This window comes from Trachinotus anak, unplaced genomic scaffold, assembly GCF_046630095.1.
Source record: "Trachinotus anak isolate AG129_WGS33_773 ecotype Australia unplaced genomic scaffold, CSIRO_AGI_Tana_v1 ptg000020l, whole genome shotgun sequence".
Classification (NCBI taxonomy): Eukaryota; Metazoa; Chordata; class Actinopteri; order Carangiformes; family Carangidae; genus Trachinotus; species Trachinotus anak.
In genome coordinates, this window is record NW_027273871.1 from 3,997,137 (window position 1) to 4,012,264 (window position 15,128).

Here is a 15,128-nt window from a genome sequence, read left to right on the forward strand (position 1 = left end):
GTGTGGCTTGAATTTATATGAACGTCTCCCTGGCAGGGGACAACGGGGGCCAAGTCATTGATATGTGCAGGAGGACTCAGGATAAACAGCCCACGCCGACCGGTGTTACGCCAGCCTGCCTGATACATTTTGATTGAGCAAAGACAGAGGGGTGGAGTAGGTGTGGGAGGGCAATCGAATTGGGGAGGCTTAAAAGCAAGGATAAAATGACAGAAAGGGAGCCTTTTTTTTCACCTGGTTTGCCAGACTGTCACAAAATGGATCCATGTAAATGTTAACAACCACACATGGTGCCTCACTAGACAAGATGTGTGTGTCTGAAATGCCACTACTTACTGCCATTACTGTGTGTTTTTATCTCTAAACCTGGGCAGTTTTTTCTTAGTTCCATCCAAATTTCCCTTTCGTCTGGATGATCCTTTTGTTTCAACAAAACACCACCATCACTATTCCCCTCTCACCCGCTTTCTTCTCCCTCCATGTTTGCCTGTGTGGCATGGTCAGCCTCCTAATGGACTGGAAATTCATGTTGAAAAAAGTCCCTTGTTCCTCCTCTCCATCTCCCTCAGTCAGAAAACCAAAATAAGAGGTGGCGGCGGCACAATGTGCCGCTTATGGCCGCATTAGGATCAGCCACCAAAGTGTCACTGAATCGCCTCGTGCATCATTTCGGCTTTGTCCACCCTGACAGGGAGTTGTGTGTCCATCAGTGGTTCTCTTTCACCCTGTGCTTTTATCCCCAAATGGATGCAGCATTGGTTGGGCTCTTACTTCTAAAGTGCATTATCCCACTTCATAATTTTTGAATCTCAGGGCTTTTTATTGACCTTTGTTTGCAGCGCATTGCTTGACTGTGTTGCTGGTAATGTCATGTTTCATGCTCTGCTATCGTTGGGTGTTGGGTGATTGTTGCCAGGTTCTAAGCGCTTGCTTACTTTAATGCTAGCTTCACATTACAGTTCCATTTGTACCTTGAATATTTGATGGAATTAGTATAAATACATTGTTAATTACAGATGATATTTGAATAGTGTTGTTTGTTAATAATCGGGTCTGCAGCAAAGCTGGAGTTTTGTGTGTTTGTGCCTTGTTTTCATCAAGAACCAAAATGTTGATAGCCGCATAAACAAATAGCTACACGAGCAGAGTCTGGCAGTTAATAGCCTGCAGCTAATGCCAGTACACCTGGAGTCCAACAAATAATATTCAAAACTGAAATAACAAACTTCAGATTGTGAAATGAAACAACCCTGTCTTCTTCTGGTTTGGTAAATTTGTTTACTTTAGTTACTAACACAGTTACTGAGAATTTGAACGATGGCATTCCTGTGTTTCGCTGCAAGGTCTAAAACCGCTGTGTAAAATATGAATTGTCAGACATCTCAGACAAGTAATATTTTATCATTTTGAACAAATCATGCCACAAAGTAATGGACATTGATTTAACACACCCATATTTTTTACATGTTTCAGGCAGCACCTAGAAATTTTAGTGATAGTGATTTTTGAACACCTCTGCAATATTGAACATAATGGAAATATATTGTTCAAAGTGTGGTAGTTGTTTAAGCAAATGTGTGAGCAAACAGTCGTTTATTCCCATTCAGACACAGGGAAACATTAGCATTCATTCAGATTGGTGTTTCTGACTATTGGTCCACTTCACTGTCCTTTTACCTTAGTTTTGTCACCAGCTAGTCACTGTCTTTGCCTGTCATTTGGTGCTAGGCAGGATTGGTATATCGCCTTGTAACTGTTGTGGTTGTTGAGAGCAGCATTTGCAGCCAAAGAACCAAAACGATGACATAAAACAGGCTAAAAGTAGAATGACAGCGTTAGATGATAATTCAGTGTGGGTTTGTTACAGTGGTCCCTTTCACACTGGGATACACATAATCATTTGCTTCATTGTTAATATGAAAATATTGATTTCTCAAGAGCACAGAACGCATTTAAGAGAGAAACAAAAACACTTACAAGGTGAATTTTTGTGTGTTTTATGCCAAGCTAACAGTTAGTGTGACAGATAAACGGCATTGCAAGTAAATGTCCTTCACAACTTATTTTTATTGTCACCAAATGTGTCAGATGCCCACGTGAGATTCTCACATCCCTGTGATAGTTAAGTCTAGGCTCTGTTCAGTGGCCCTCCTTCCACCAATTATCAGTTCTGTTTCATCTGATTCACAGAACTAATGAACAAACAGTCTCACACACACACACACACACACACACACACACACACACACACACACACACACACACACACCACACGGCTTTTCCTCAATTTACCACCTCTTATCAATTGCCTCCCTTTATCTTTTAGTGTTTTCTTCTTTCCATCTTAACCCTCCATTCCTCTTTCTCCAAAGCTTTTATTTACGAACATCGTTTCAGGTTGTTTTATAGCTCCCCTCAGGAGCAGAGGATGGAAGGGAGAAAAAAAAATGGAAAAATAAAAGATGAAAGGATATATGAGGATAGAGAGTAACACTCAAGGCCGCTGAGGGAGAAATAGATTTTGGGCAAGCAATGAGGAATAAGTGCAAGTCATCAAGCGTTGCCTGCTTGGCTTTTCTTTTTTTGTCTAATAGTTTGGATGTGGTGATATAAAATGTTGATGTGAGCTGGAGAGGGCATCAGCGTGAGCTCCAAACAGAGTCATTTGATTTAATGAGGTTTGGCAGTAGATCCACTGCCTCTGTCAAAGCCCAATCATGTGAAATCTAGATGACTCAAAGCCATCAAAGGACTGTGGAGGCCTTTTCTTTCTTTCAGTCGGTTTATTTGTTGTAGTGTGTCAGTAGATCAGCTTATTTTGACTAATTTTAACCATCGTACTGGAGCAAAAAGGACAGGTGGGAATCTTGAGTCTCTATTTTCACCAAATGCAGTGCTGGTTATGATATATGGCAGACCAAGTCCAGCGGCAAAATCGGGGGAAAAGAAAGTTCTGAATTGCACGAGGCAAGCTGTTACTGCTCAATAACACAGGCCTGTAATCGACTCACATTTCAAACGCACACACACATGCACTCAGACAGCCCTCGGTTGGGCTGCCTTTTACGAGGAAGCACACCGCACGAGGTGATCAGCATATGTTTTGTTGACATAAATTTAAAATTTATTGCCGTTGTCAAAAGTGACTGTTGGACAAAGTCGATTATTAACTGAGTAAATGGCCTGAGAGAGTTTTATGTGAACTTCCTTAATGGCTACAGTCAGTCTGTTTCAAATCACCCTCCCTGCCTAATCTCCCACCCACTACACACACACACACACAGACACTCACTCACACCTCTCATCATCTATTTTAGACACACAACATGAAAGCAGACAGTTACAATGGGATTTGAGAGTGTGTGTGTGTGTGTGTGTGTGTGTGTGTGTGTGTGTGTGTGTGTGTGTGTGTGTGTGTGCGTGCGTGCGTGTGTGTGTGGAGAGGTCTATCCGAAATAAATCACTGAGCTGAGACAATATTTTAGGATCCTTTTACATGTCATTAAACCTTGTTGAAGCTGAATTACAGCATATTATTAGCTCTGCTTAGGCACACAAAGCATTTCAAGGCATTTGAAAAACCCCTAAGATGCTTAATGTTGTCTAATTTTCATCGTACTCCACAGTATTCCAAAAGGTTGAGTTCACCTTTGTCTGTCTATAATTAAGTGTGGTTCATACAAGATGGAGTCACTTTCTGTCGAAAACATCCATATCCATAAGGTGACCTTGTTGTCGTATCTAGTGTCCCTCTCTACAGGTCAAATCTATTTGATCATATTTTTCAGAAATAAAGGCTCCATTTTTAATCATCTCTTTATTTATAAAACTAGAATATAAATGGCAGGCAGAGCTGCTCATGCAAAAGAAAAAACTAGTCAATTAAGGTGCGCAGTTTATGAATGTGGTTAGTCTTTGTGGGTGCAGTCTGTGTTGGGCTGACAATGAGCTGCTTGCTAGCTTTTGTCAACAGTCTTTTTTGGATCATTGTACTTCCCCTGATTTAGGTTCTTTATTCATCACAAGTCACTGCTTCATCTTGTGCCCCTGTGTGTAACCTTTGTACACCACTCGGTACATGAGCTACTAATGCAAATGATCAGAATTTGCATCTTATTTTCATATATTTTTAGTTACTTCATATCATATAGACTAGAGACATTTAAATGCTGATAGAAAGGGCATCATTAGTGTTTCACAGTTCTTCTAAACGTCCTCAGCTTTGCTTTAACAGACTAAATAGCTGGACCAGGTGCTGTTAACATTCTGTTGAACATCAAGTAATGTGCTATTTCACTGGGCAGTGGTAGCCATTGCAGATAAATTCAACACAGTCTCAGCTGAGGACACACACACACTGCACTTTTGCTCATCAACACTGCATTTGCGGTGAAAATACATGGCATTGCTTCCACTTCAAGTGGCCTTAATAAGTCCATCCATACCTTATCAGTGCTCTGTCTGGGGGCCACAATGGTCAGATTGAGGAGGGATACAAAAGGCCTTTGAAAGGCTTTGTGCTCCCTGTGTGTTGTGTTGTGGTTTACCACTTGCGTGTTTTCTCCTCTTATCAGAGAAAAAGTGTGTGAGTACATCACCTATGAACCTTAAGGAAAAAAAATCCTCTTCCAATCCTTTGTCCATTTTGTTGTTTGTTGTGGAATTTGTCTCACTCACGTGGAAAACCCATCAAAGGCAAAATTACATTAAGATATTTTTTTATCTGCCTGAAACATCAGTGGGAAAGGTCGGGCTTTGGTCTCTCAGAGGTAAAACGCAAGGGCATCAGTCTAGTGCTGCTTTTTGCACCAGTCATAGACAAAGAGTACAATGCAGAGGTGGCAGGAATTGCGGTTTGTCAGCTGGCAGTTGCTGTAATAGGCCAGAATGCCATGTATCTGTATTACATATTCCAGTCTTGTGCAATTGCTATTGATCTGTCCTGCTATATGTGTAAGCAACAGCAGCATGATTGCATTTTGATGCCGTATTGTTATGCATGTGTGCCTGCTTTTTATTGAACACAACATCTTTAGATTTGTCTGCCGGTATTAGAAGGGCATTCTGGGACGAGGGGGAGGTGGAAATATTTCACACAGAGTATATTAGATTGATATAACTCCTGCTCTGCATCATCACAGATTGATATCTAACAGTGTGAGAGTATTGTTTCCTTTCCCAGCTGTGTCATTCATGCCTCTCTGTATAACTTTCTCTCCCTTTTTGGCTTTTCAAGTGTCCTATTGGGGGCATTTGGCAATTATAGGGCCTTTTAATTACTCTCTTCTTGCCAAAGGGCCATCATTCTGTCTTAGGTTTCTAAGGTTGCTCCACAAACTCTAACCACCACAATGGCTATCATGACTTCTTCAACCTCACTACATTTTCTTACATTTCACTCTCTTATGTCAGGTTTCAAGGGTGTTTTGCAGCAAGTGTCGCCAAAGTCACGTGAACCATTGCCATAGGAAACGGTGTAATCTCACTCCGTCTGTCTCGGTCTCATCCTCGCTCTGTCTCTCGCTACCCCTCTCGAGGCGCAGAAGAGAGCTGTAAATCAATTTGCATTCGACATCTGACATCAATCAGTCATGTTTTGGGAGAGTGGCACCACCTCCTCCTCTGCGGCTTTGTTGAGAGACGCTAAGATGGATGGCTGTCATCTCACCCAAGTTGAGCGGATCTCTTATCAAGGGCATTGTTTCCCCAAGAATGCACTCGGCTGATCACTCTGCGCCACCTGACTCTGACGATGGAGACTATGAAATCTGTCTGTTTGACGTTGTCTTGCTTCGTCTGCCACAGGCATACACTCACATGACTGTAGAATCAGGCGCTTTTTCTATGCATGTGTGGGGTATATTTTCTTCCAGCTTTGAATTAATGTGTTGAGCATTACTTAAATATTATTATTTGCCCAAGAAATAAAGGGTTTTAATTTCTTAATCCAGGTTTATCATCAAAAAAAGACACCTCAGGAGCCTTTGTGTTTGGAAGACTATTGATTGTGTCAAATCTGAAACAGGACCAACTTGAAAAACAATCATTATAATCATGGGTGTGTGTGTGTGTGTGTGTGTGTGTGTGTGTGTGTGTGTGTGTGTGTGTGTGTGTGTGTGTGTGTGTGTGTGTGGGCCTTTGTGTACCTCTCTCAAGGCCAGGTATTTGAAGTTCTCAGGAGGCTTAAGGCACTATGGCAGTTGTTTGGCAATTCGTGTCACCTTAATTGCTTTAGAGCACTTTCAGATATCTCTCAAGAATAATATGCTTTGTACCGAGCCGTGGGGTCTTTGAGGATTTTGTAACAGAGAGAGTCGTGAGGATGGACTTTATGCTGTCAGATGTTATTTAGTTACCTAACCTTCAAGGCCTTTTACCACATAATCAAATATTGACCCTTGGTCTTGTCTGAACTTGTGCACTTAAACTACGTTACATCCTAATGACTGTCCATTTGTGAAAAAGACAATTCATTGCAGATCTGATTTTGCTGCGAGCTACGCATCACCTTCTGGTTTAGAGAGCAGAAGTCAAAACGTGGCCAGTGAATGGTTCATACACCAAACTGCTTTGCCTGAATGAATCATTCTATTTCTCTTTATAGCATTAGGAAGTTGATAATGCCTCTGCTTGAATAGCATCTTGTGATTTACAGCACTAAGTCACGGTCTGGTGCTCCCTGCAGAAGAATATGTGTGGTAGTTGGACGGGTTGTTACACCAGTGGTTATTGTTATGTGCTGATGTTATGATTGATGAAGTGTGACATTTTTTTTTTCCACCAATAGCAAAAGGCCGAACCTTTTTCTCTGCTCAAAGTCATCAGTTATGCAGCCGCTTTCGTAGAGCCACAAACATCTATTTTAGTGAAGTGCATGCACATTAAGTTTTGCCTGCTCCAAACTGACTGTCTAACCAACAGAGTCCAAACAATGAAGTGTTTGTTTTGCTCTTTGTCAACAGGAAGATGCACAGTGGAATGAAGACCTACGGCTGTGAGCTGTGTGGGAAGAGCTTCCTGGACAGCCTCCGTCTACGGATGCATTTGCTGTCTCATTCAGGTAAAAAAAAAACAAAAAACAACCTCAAATCACAAATCCACAACCCCATTCTATAATCAGTACAGAGATAGCAGTAGCTCCTGTTATCACGGCTGGGTTTACTGTTGATTATAGGGAATGTCTGATGGGAGTCTGAACGATGGAGCGTTCATTACTGCCATTCTGTACAGTTGCATTGAAGCATTATAAAGCAAAGTGCTTCTCTCAGAATTCCGCTGCTGTCAAGGAAGAATTATATAAATCCGAATTTAGAGAATAGGGGTAATTTGAACTTCTGTTGAAATCTTTGTTGAAACTAATGATAAGCAGCTCCTTAAAGGGACATGCCAATATTTTTGCATGTTTGAACCCATTTATTGCAAATGATGTACAGAGTATCTAACATTTCTTATGAAACTTTCCAAAACATACTGTGTGTGTTTTTTTTCATGTGTTTCCGTTCATTTTGCTATGTTACAAAGTACAACTGTGTAGCTTAGTTGAGTCAAAGTTAAATGAGTAGTTATGCAGTGCATACTTCAAACTCAAATCAGTCTGCATTTACAACTACAATACAATTGCCAAAAAATAAAGGCAGACTTGATATAGCCAGGATTTCAGAAGTACTGACTGCAAGGGTCAAAATCCTTCAGCGCAACCCCACCCACTAAAGTAGCCTGATTATTTTCTTCTTTTTTTTTCTTGTTTTCCTGAATTACTTATTTTTTCACTTACATTTGTCTGTCAGTTTTATCTTCTACGTGTTATCTCCTTCCCAAAGATGTAACCTTGCTTCTACAGTCCTGAACTTAAGCAAGCTTTATGTCCTTGAGTTTAATTTTTGATAGTCAATTTGCATGAATGGACAACAACAAACAACATTGCGGCAGGCTTTCAGTGTGGTCAGTAATGTTAAGTATACATGATTGCAAGTAAATGGGGTAAACGTGCGTGGACCTTTGTAATAGGAGAGTGAATCTCTTTTTCTTGCAGATTTATCCAGAACTCTTATCATCTTAAGCAAAGCTTAACTGCAGCTTTCACTGCTGCACCTCATAAATGTGGTTAACATCCATTCAGAGACTCACAGTGACTGATTTACTACAGTATAAATACACAGTATATCAGCATTGAGAACACGTTTTTACTTGATAGAAATATTTACAATAGACAATCAACCCTGAAGATGGTGCAGTCTGCAAGATGAATAAAGGGATCACTAGCCTTTCACTTGCTTTATCTCACTATAAATACACTGGTTTTGAATATGTGAATGTGGAGCATAACCCAGTTTCCGTGATTTGTGGATTAAATAACTCTTCAGCCCAGTAAAGCTGAGCAGCTCTGGGAAACTTAACCCGAGAGGTGCCTGCACATCATCATCCTGTCATTCTACACCTCCATGACATTGGAGGTCTGAAAGGCAGTACAGAACACTGGACACATTGATTGGTTTAGTCTGACACTATTACACTCACCCCCAAACACACACACACACACACACACACACACAGCAGCAGTCCCTTTGCTGTGAGCCTACTTAGCACAGCACTGCTTTAATGGCATGGACCGCCTTTTATAGGCAGCAAAGAGCTCCTCAGTCCTAAGGCCCTAAGTGCAGATGGTTTATTGAGACACTGTAAAAGCCATGGGACCTCTGAGGGAACCCCTTCTGCACACACACACACACACACACACACACACACACACACACACACACACACACACACACACACACACACACACACACACACACACACACACAAAATCCCAAATCCATGTGTTGAAGTTGGCTCAGAGATTGAGCCCTCTGTTTGGTACCCTCTGTTTTCCAGTGAGACACATTAAGTGGCCTGAATTGTCTACTTGGCATTATCATTGTCAGCGGTGACGATACAACCCCCTTCCCCCCACACCCCCCACCACCCCCCACCCCCACCCCCAGCCAACTACTGTCAGTAGGCAGAAAAAGATAATTGCCGGGATCATTTGTTTGTTTGTATCTCACCAAATTCTAAACAATGACTGAGATGGATGCTGACACTCCTGCTATGTTGTGACAAAGATGAATGACAAACTCACGCTGTGCCAGTGAATTGGCTCAGCACACAACTCAGCGTGTCAAAAACAAAAGTTGCTCCAAGGAAATATTCACTGTTTGTTTTAAAATTACACCCCGTTTTCACAGCCCCTGCTGCAAATACGCGCTCCCCTCCTCACTCACATGTCGGAGCAGAGCGGAGAGAGAGCTCAGTCGCAGGAACAAATGTTAGAGCGACTGTTGTGGAGATTTTTTTTGTGTGTGTCGCCTACTGTAGGATGTGGTTCCTACTGCTTTGGTCCTAGCGCTGTCTCCCATGTTTGTGTCACAAAGTGTTGTACTGTTCAGTGGCAAAAGTGAGCATGAAGTCAGGAGTTATGACAAAGTGGAAGCTGAGGGTGAGTCAAGTTAATCTTGTGCTCAGACACTTGTTGCCTGACGTGTGTGTGTGCGCAGTTCTCCTCATGCTCCAGTGGAGATTAGCCTTAAAGAGCCACGCTCTGGCTGCTGATGGAAAGCCTAAACTTATACTTTATGTTGTCATTGTATTAGTCATGGTAGTTATAATGGTAACACTAACTGCTGGAGGCCAGTTCTTACTGGTGCTGGCAGACTGGCACATTATATCTCTGTGTCCAGCTGAGTCCTGTTACTTATTCCTCAGCACTGCTCCTTTCCAGTGAATGTATGTGTTGTAGTTATTGTGAGGTCTGAGGGCTGTAGTAACAATTAACAAACATTTACTTCAGGCAGTCCTTCAGTGAACACTGAAGATGATGAAAAAGGCTCATTACAAAGAAAAAAAAAAAATGAGGCTGCAGCAGCGCAAGAGTCTTTCTTTCTTCTTCTATTATCTGAAATGTCATACACATATACATACATATACATATGTTCCCCACAATTATCTATACATAAAATGAATGACCTATAATTATCTGAATATTTAAAGGTATTATGTGTTTCCTCTGGCTTTGTGTATGTGTGCAAATCATCCCTGTGTAGCAGTGAGGGTAGACACGTGGGATAATGTACATTTAGCAGGATAAATGACCGTGAAACAGAACCAACATAAGCAAAAGCTAAACTCAATTAAAACACACATAGAGCTGAACTGCACTCAGTAATTTAAAATGACAAAAAATGACTAAAAGCTTTCACAAGCTTTTCACATTTTCAAGTGCTGCCAGTGCAACACTCACAAAGAAAATAAATTACTGGTTTCATATTATTCATGTGTTTCATCTCTAAGCTTTTGACAATATTTGCCAACAATCCCTTTGTATCATGCAATCGATTGCAGAGAGTTAGCGGCACATATTTCTCCATCTGTTTTAGTTTCCCCTAGAGGTGTCACAGTTCTCAGAAAAGGGACCCAAGAGCACGACTCAGGAGGCGGATGTAAAAGCGAAGAGTCTTTACTTAGAAAAAAAAAAAGATACAAAAATCTAAGCACGCAAACAAAATACAAAGGGCCGGGTTGAGACAAAATCAAAAAAAGAAAAAAAGAACACAGGCAAGGTCAAAAACATGATCAGGATCAAAACAGGTTGGTGAAGCACTGGAGAGCTAAGACACAAAGACTGTGGACCAGTGTATATACTGGGAGCTAATGAGGGGATGAGGAACAGGTGAGTGGGGAGGAGGAGCAGCTCAGGTGATTCTGCTGGTGGGAATATCAGGCAGGTGGGAGTGGCAGGGTCTGAAATGACAGCAGAATGAGAACATGTATGTACAAACAGCTGGACTGAATGTGTCAAAGGATGAAACTCAAAACCATGACAAGAGCTGACAAGGGAGGAGAGGAGCAGGTACAGGTGTCTTTGGGATGCTAAGGCCACAGAGACTATGAGTTTGTCTCTTATATAGTAAACTAGTGTGAGAAAAGGGTAAAAACGAGTTGTGAGAGACAAAAAAAAACACAGGTCTAGGATGAAAGTCAGAACTTAAATACAGTCTTCCCATGAGGTTCTTTTGTCAGCTCGGACCACACCGAGGTAATCATTACCTGAATGGTTTTCCAGTGGAAAGATTTTTAAAAAATCTTCTGTAATGTCAACAGGTTAATAATAACTCACAATTTGTACTCGCTGACATGAGGTGAAAAGTCTGCTGATAGGAGATGAAATGGAAAAAAAAAAAACATTGAAAACTCCAGGAAGAACCACACACTCCACCTTGAGAAAGGCAACTGAGCGGAAGATGTGGGCAGTGTATTTTTAGCAACAGTGGCAGCAAGTGCACAAACTTTTTTTTTTTCTTTCTCTCCTTTTTTCCTCTTTCCAAGCGGGGCTGTCTTGACGCACAACATCAACCTGTACTGTTACACACATCAGTGTTGATTCATAGCCGCTTTGGTCTGGCGTAAAAGGCAAGACAAGCGCTTCTGTCGAGACGGGCGACGGTTAGGGACGAGACAGCACTGAGGCAAAGCTTCTTTGATAGTTTTTGTTGTCTTTTTTTTCTCTTTTTCATTTTTTTTTTCTCCTCCACCTCCTCCTCCGCCATTTGACTTTCAAGGCTTTTCTCGGTCTGACGCTGCGTCTCGATTTTTATCGTGTCTCTCTGTAATGATGACACTTCACCGAGTCCCAAAACCCTCAACCTCAGCCCCTCCTCCCCCTGCTCCTCTTCCCCCTCCTCCTCCACCGCCGCCATCATCCTTCAGCTCGCTTCAGACAAGACAGAATATTGGGGAGATGAAGCGAGAGAGTGGAGAGGCTTTTTGGTATGCGCAGCGTGTCGTGGATGTGGAGCGTTTCAGACGCCGCCGCTGCTGCTGCTGCCTCCTCCCTCCCCTCTGCTTTCCACTCTGTCTCTCACTCTCTGTCTGTCTCTCTGTCTGTCTGTCTCTCTGTGCTTGTTGTACGGAGGACTTGGCGGCTCGCCAGTCTGGGCTGCCTGCCACCTCTGAGGGTACAGTATGTACAGTCTACCTTGTGCCAGCTATTTATTTTTTTCCTCTCGTCTCGTTCTGTCTCAGTCCTCTCACCACATTGTGTTTTTTTTTTTTTTTTTTTTTTAAATCTCCGCCTGACGTTTTCGTGTTTGACAGCATTTGCAGAGCCAAATCCTGCAGATGGGGGTTCGTACTGGGTGGAGAGCTGTGACTCAGTCCCTTTTGGGTGCTGTTTGAGATCCTAGATGTTGTTTTCCGTAAATGATGGCAGCATTTGATGAACAATAATATCAGCATTTAGTGAACTTCGACAAATTTAAACCCAATATTAATCAGAGTAATTGTGTATTCAATCGAAGCTCAGGCTGGATACTGAATCCTAATACTTTTTTGTTCTGACCAAAATGTATCTGTCACACAGAAACTGTCTGGTAGCTACTTTAAGGTTAGAGTCATAATCTTATTCTTTGAGCTTGAGTTACATTTGTCCAGTTGTAGGTAGCATATTCAGTCAAAGTTCTTGCATGGATGCTTGTATCTGGACAACATTCAACTTTTAATACATTTAAAAATGGCAAAAAAAAAAAAAGCTGTGGAAAGCTCATCTGCTGAATTATTATTATTATTATTATTGGGTATTCCTCCACATTCCTCAAAGTAAACTTAAACTTAAACGCAGTGGTATTGAGAAGGACATCCTGTCACAAGTTTTAATTCATTGTCCAAAAACTTGTATCAGTCAAACTGTATTTTAATCCACCATATCAAATCAATAATCTGGTTTCTAAATCTAGCCCAAGTGTGTGTGTGTGTGTGTGTGCGTGCGTGCGTGCGACCAGACCAGACTGATATGATTCGCAGTTTGTCTTGGGAGAGAGTCGATGCAGCGTAATGAGATTACCAATAAGACTATCCCTGAACACCCGCACCACCATCTCTGTTACCACCAACTTTTCATCTCACTGCCTTTATAGCTTAAGAGTGTTAATCCTCTGTTTACAGTATGTATACATAGTAAAGAGTCCCTGGATTAGCCAGCTAAGTGTGTGTGTGTGTGTGTGTGTGTGTGTGTGAGAGAGAGAGAGAGAGAGAGAGAGAGAGATACCTGAAGCACATCATAAGCGATCCATTTTATTTAACCAGCAGTTGCAGGATAAGTGTCTTGCTCAAGGCCACAATGTGATAGTATATGAATGAAGAGACGGTCCTCATAATGTGTCGCATGGTGCTGGGGAAACCAAAAAGAGGATTTAAATATAGATTGTGCCATCTACTTGACTGTAGTCACCTTCACATCACTGTATTTCCATGTTGAATACACATTGTGTAAAATTAAATTACAGTATATGCTCACTTCTGATTGAACTCCATAACAAACCACTTGATCTCTCAGTTGAATTCAGTAGAGATACTGTTTGGCTAGTTCCTGTTTCATGAGCCTCAAAGGCTTTTGTCAGGGCAAAACTGAAAGGTTATATTGTGATCTTTGGTTAATATTCTTAGGTAGGTGTGTTACTCTCTGAGGATCAACTTGAATTCCTTCATTCATTGTTTGGCAACAATTCGTCCATTAGAGTCTTATGCATGTATCCTGATCAGATACTTCCTGCTCTACACCAAGAAGTCCTTCTACCCTTGGGTTATATTTTATTTAGGAAGACCTTTTTTTTTATTTAACAATAATGCACTGAGCAGTTTGGCAAATTTTGTTAAGCGAGGCAGAACTGGTACCAAACAAAAACAAGCACACAAAATTATGAACTTTACAGTAAAAAACTGTTTCAGACATAGTTGGTCTTCAGCCATCATGCTGACAAGCTCAATCACAGTTTACCCACAAACCCATATCATCTCAGTCTCTACATTATTGATGGAAACATGACTTGACATGAAAGTCTCCTGGCATTTGGGGTCATATGTTAGCACAGTGCGATGGTGTGTCACACAGGCTTCATCAGTTTGGTATGCTTGTGTTTGGTTTGTGCATTAGTCAGCCAGTACACCCAGTACAGTGTATTTCCAGAGTGAGGTTTGCAGTTTAGTGTCTGAGACCAGCCTGAGGGGAATTCGTCTTTTTACGACACCTCAGTTGATAGCATAGCATTATGTTCACTGCTGGTTGATCTTTTATTGGACTGCATGCTAAAAAAGAAAAGATGGACCTTGTAGATTATTTAAAACCACTTTATGTAGAAATAGAATATTTCTGACGATGCCATCAAATAAGACACTAACATAAAATAACCAATATTTTACCCTCCTTTTCCACTCTGACTAACAGTGAATGACAAGAAACCAGTGACATGATTACATGGCCAGATGTGGAGCTAAATAATGGAAGGAATTATTTTTAATAAAAAGTAAGAGGTGGATTTTAAAGGTGGAAAAGTATGCCAGAAATGGAGAATCTGTGCACCTAACATTATTTTTTTTAATATATTTTGTTCCATGTTGTATAGTGTATTTGACCTGAACAGTGCACATGTACTATCATTATTGTAACTGTGCCTGAGTTTCCCTGCTGTCCCTAACCAGATGTTCATCTTTGCTCTCTGAAATTAAAAGCTTTGTTTCAGTCCTAATCTGAGTGTGGGAAGAAAATGCCCACGTAAACGTCCGGAGTGTTTAGATGAGGAAAAATGCAAAGAATCTGGATGTGAGCACAGCAAGGCGGGAGGGCTGCTTTCCCACTGCTCTTTGTCTGTATTCCTATCTCCGTGGTGTTTGTTTGGCTGTTTGGCTGTCGGCTGGTCGGCTGTTTTGGCCTCATGCCGGCTCTTCCCTCTCAGTGATGACGACATATTTGTGCCGGCAGGTCTGGATGTTCTGCCAGCATTCCAGCATTTATGATCGCTTGCAGATGTGAGTCCAGGAACACACTGTACTGTACCCAAACCCAGAAATTAATGAAACTTGACTGCCTTCCAGGCCACAAATTCCTAAATGTGTGTGTGTGTGTGTGTGTGTGTTTATGTGTGCGCGTGTGCGTGTGTATAAGCATGAGTGAGAGGAGAGACAGGGGACTTGAAGAAGGGGGTGGGGTGGGGAGGGTGGGCTATTAAAAGCAAGTAGTAGGAAAAGAAGTAGTTCAGAAAAAATTATGGCCCTAAGTGTTAAGCAGCTTCATGTACATTTTTTTTTACCACAGCTGA

General features: G+C 41.6%; 1 protein-coding gene across 4 annotated transcripts in view; it reads left to right on the forward strand.

Annotated features, from left to right (window-relative positions):
* Positions 1-15,128, forward strand: part of zbtb16a (zinc finger and BTB domain containing 16a) — a 167,066-nt gene that overhangs the window by 68,673 nt on the left and 83,265 nt on the right. For all 4 annotated transcript variants that reach the window (XM_071506568.1, XM_071506567.1, XM_071506570.1 and 1 more), the window contains one exon: positions 6,963-7,060. In XM_071506568.1, coding sequence (XP_071362669.1) covers positions 6,963-7,060 — 98 coding nt within the window. The remainder of the gene's footprint in view (positions 1-6,962; positions 7,061-15,128) is intronic.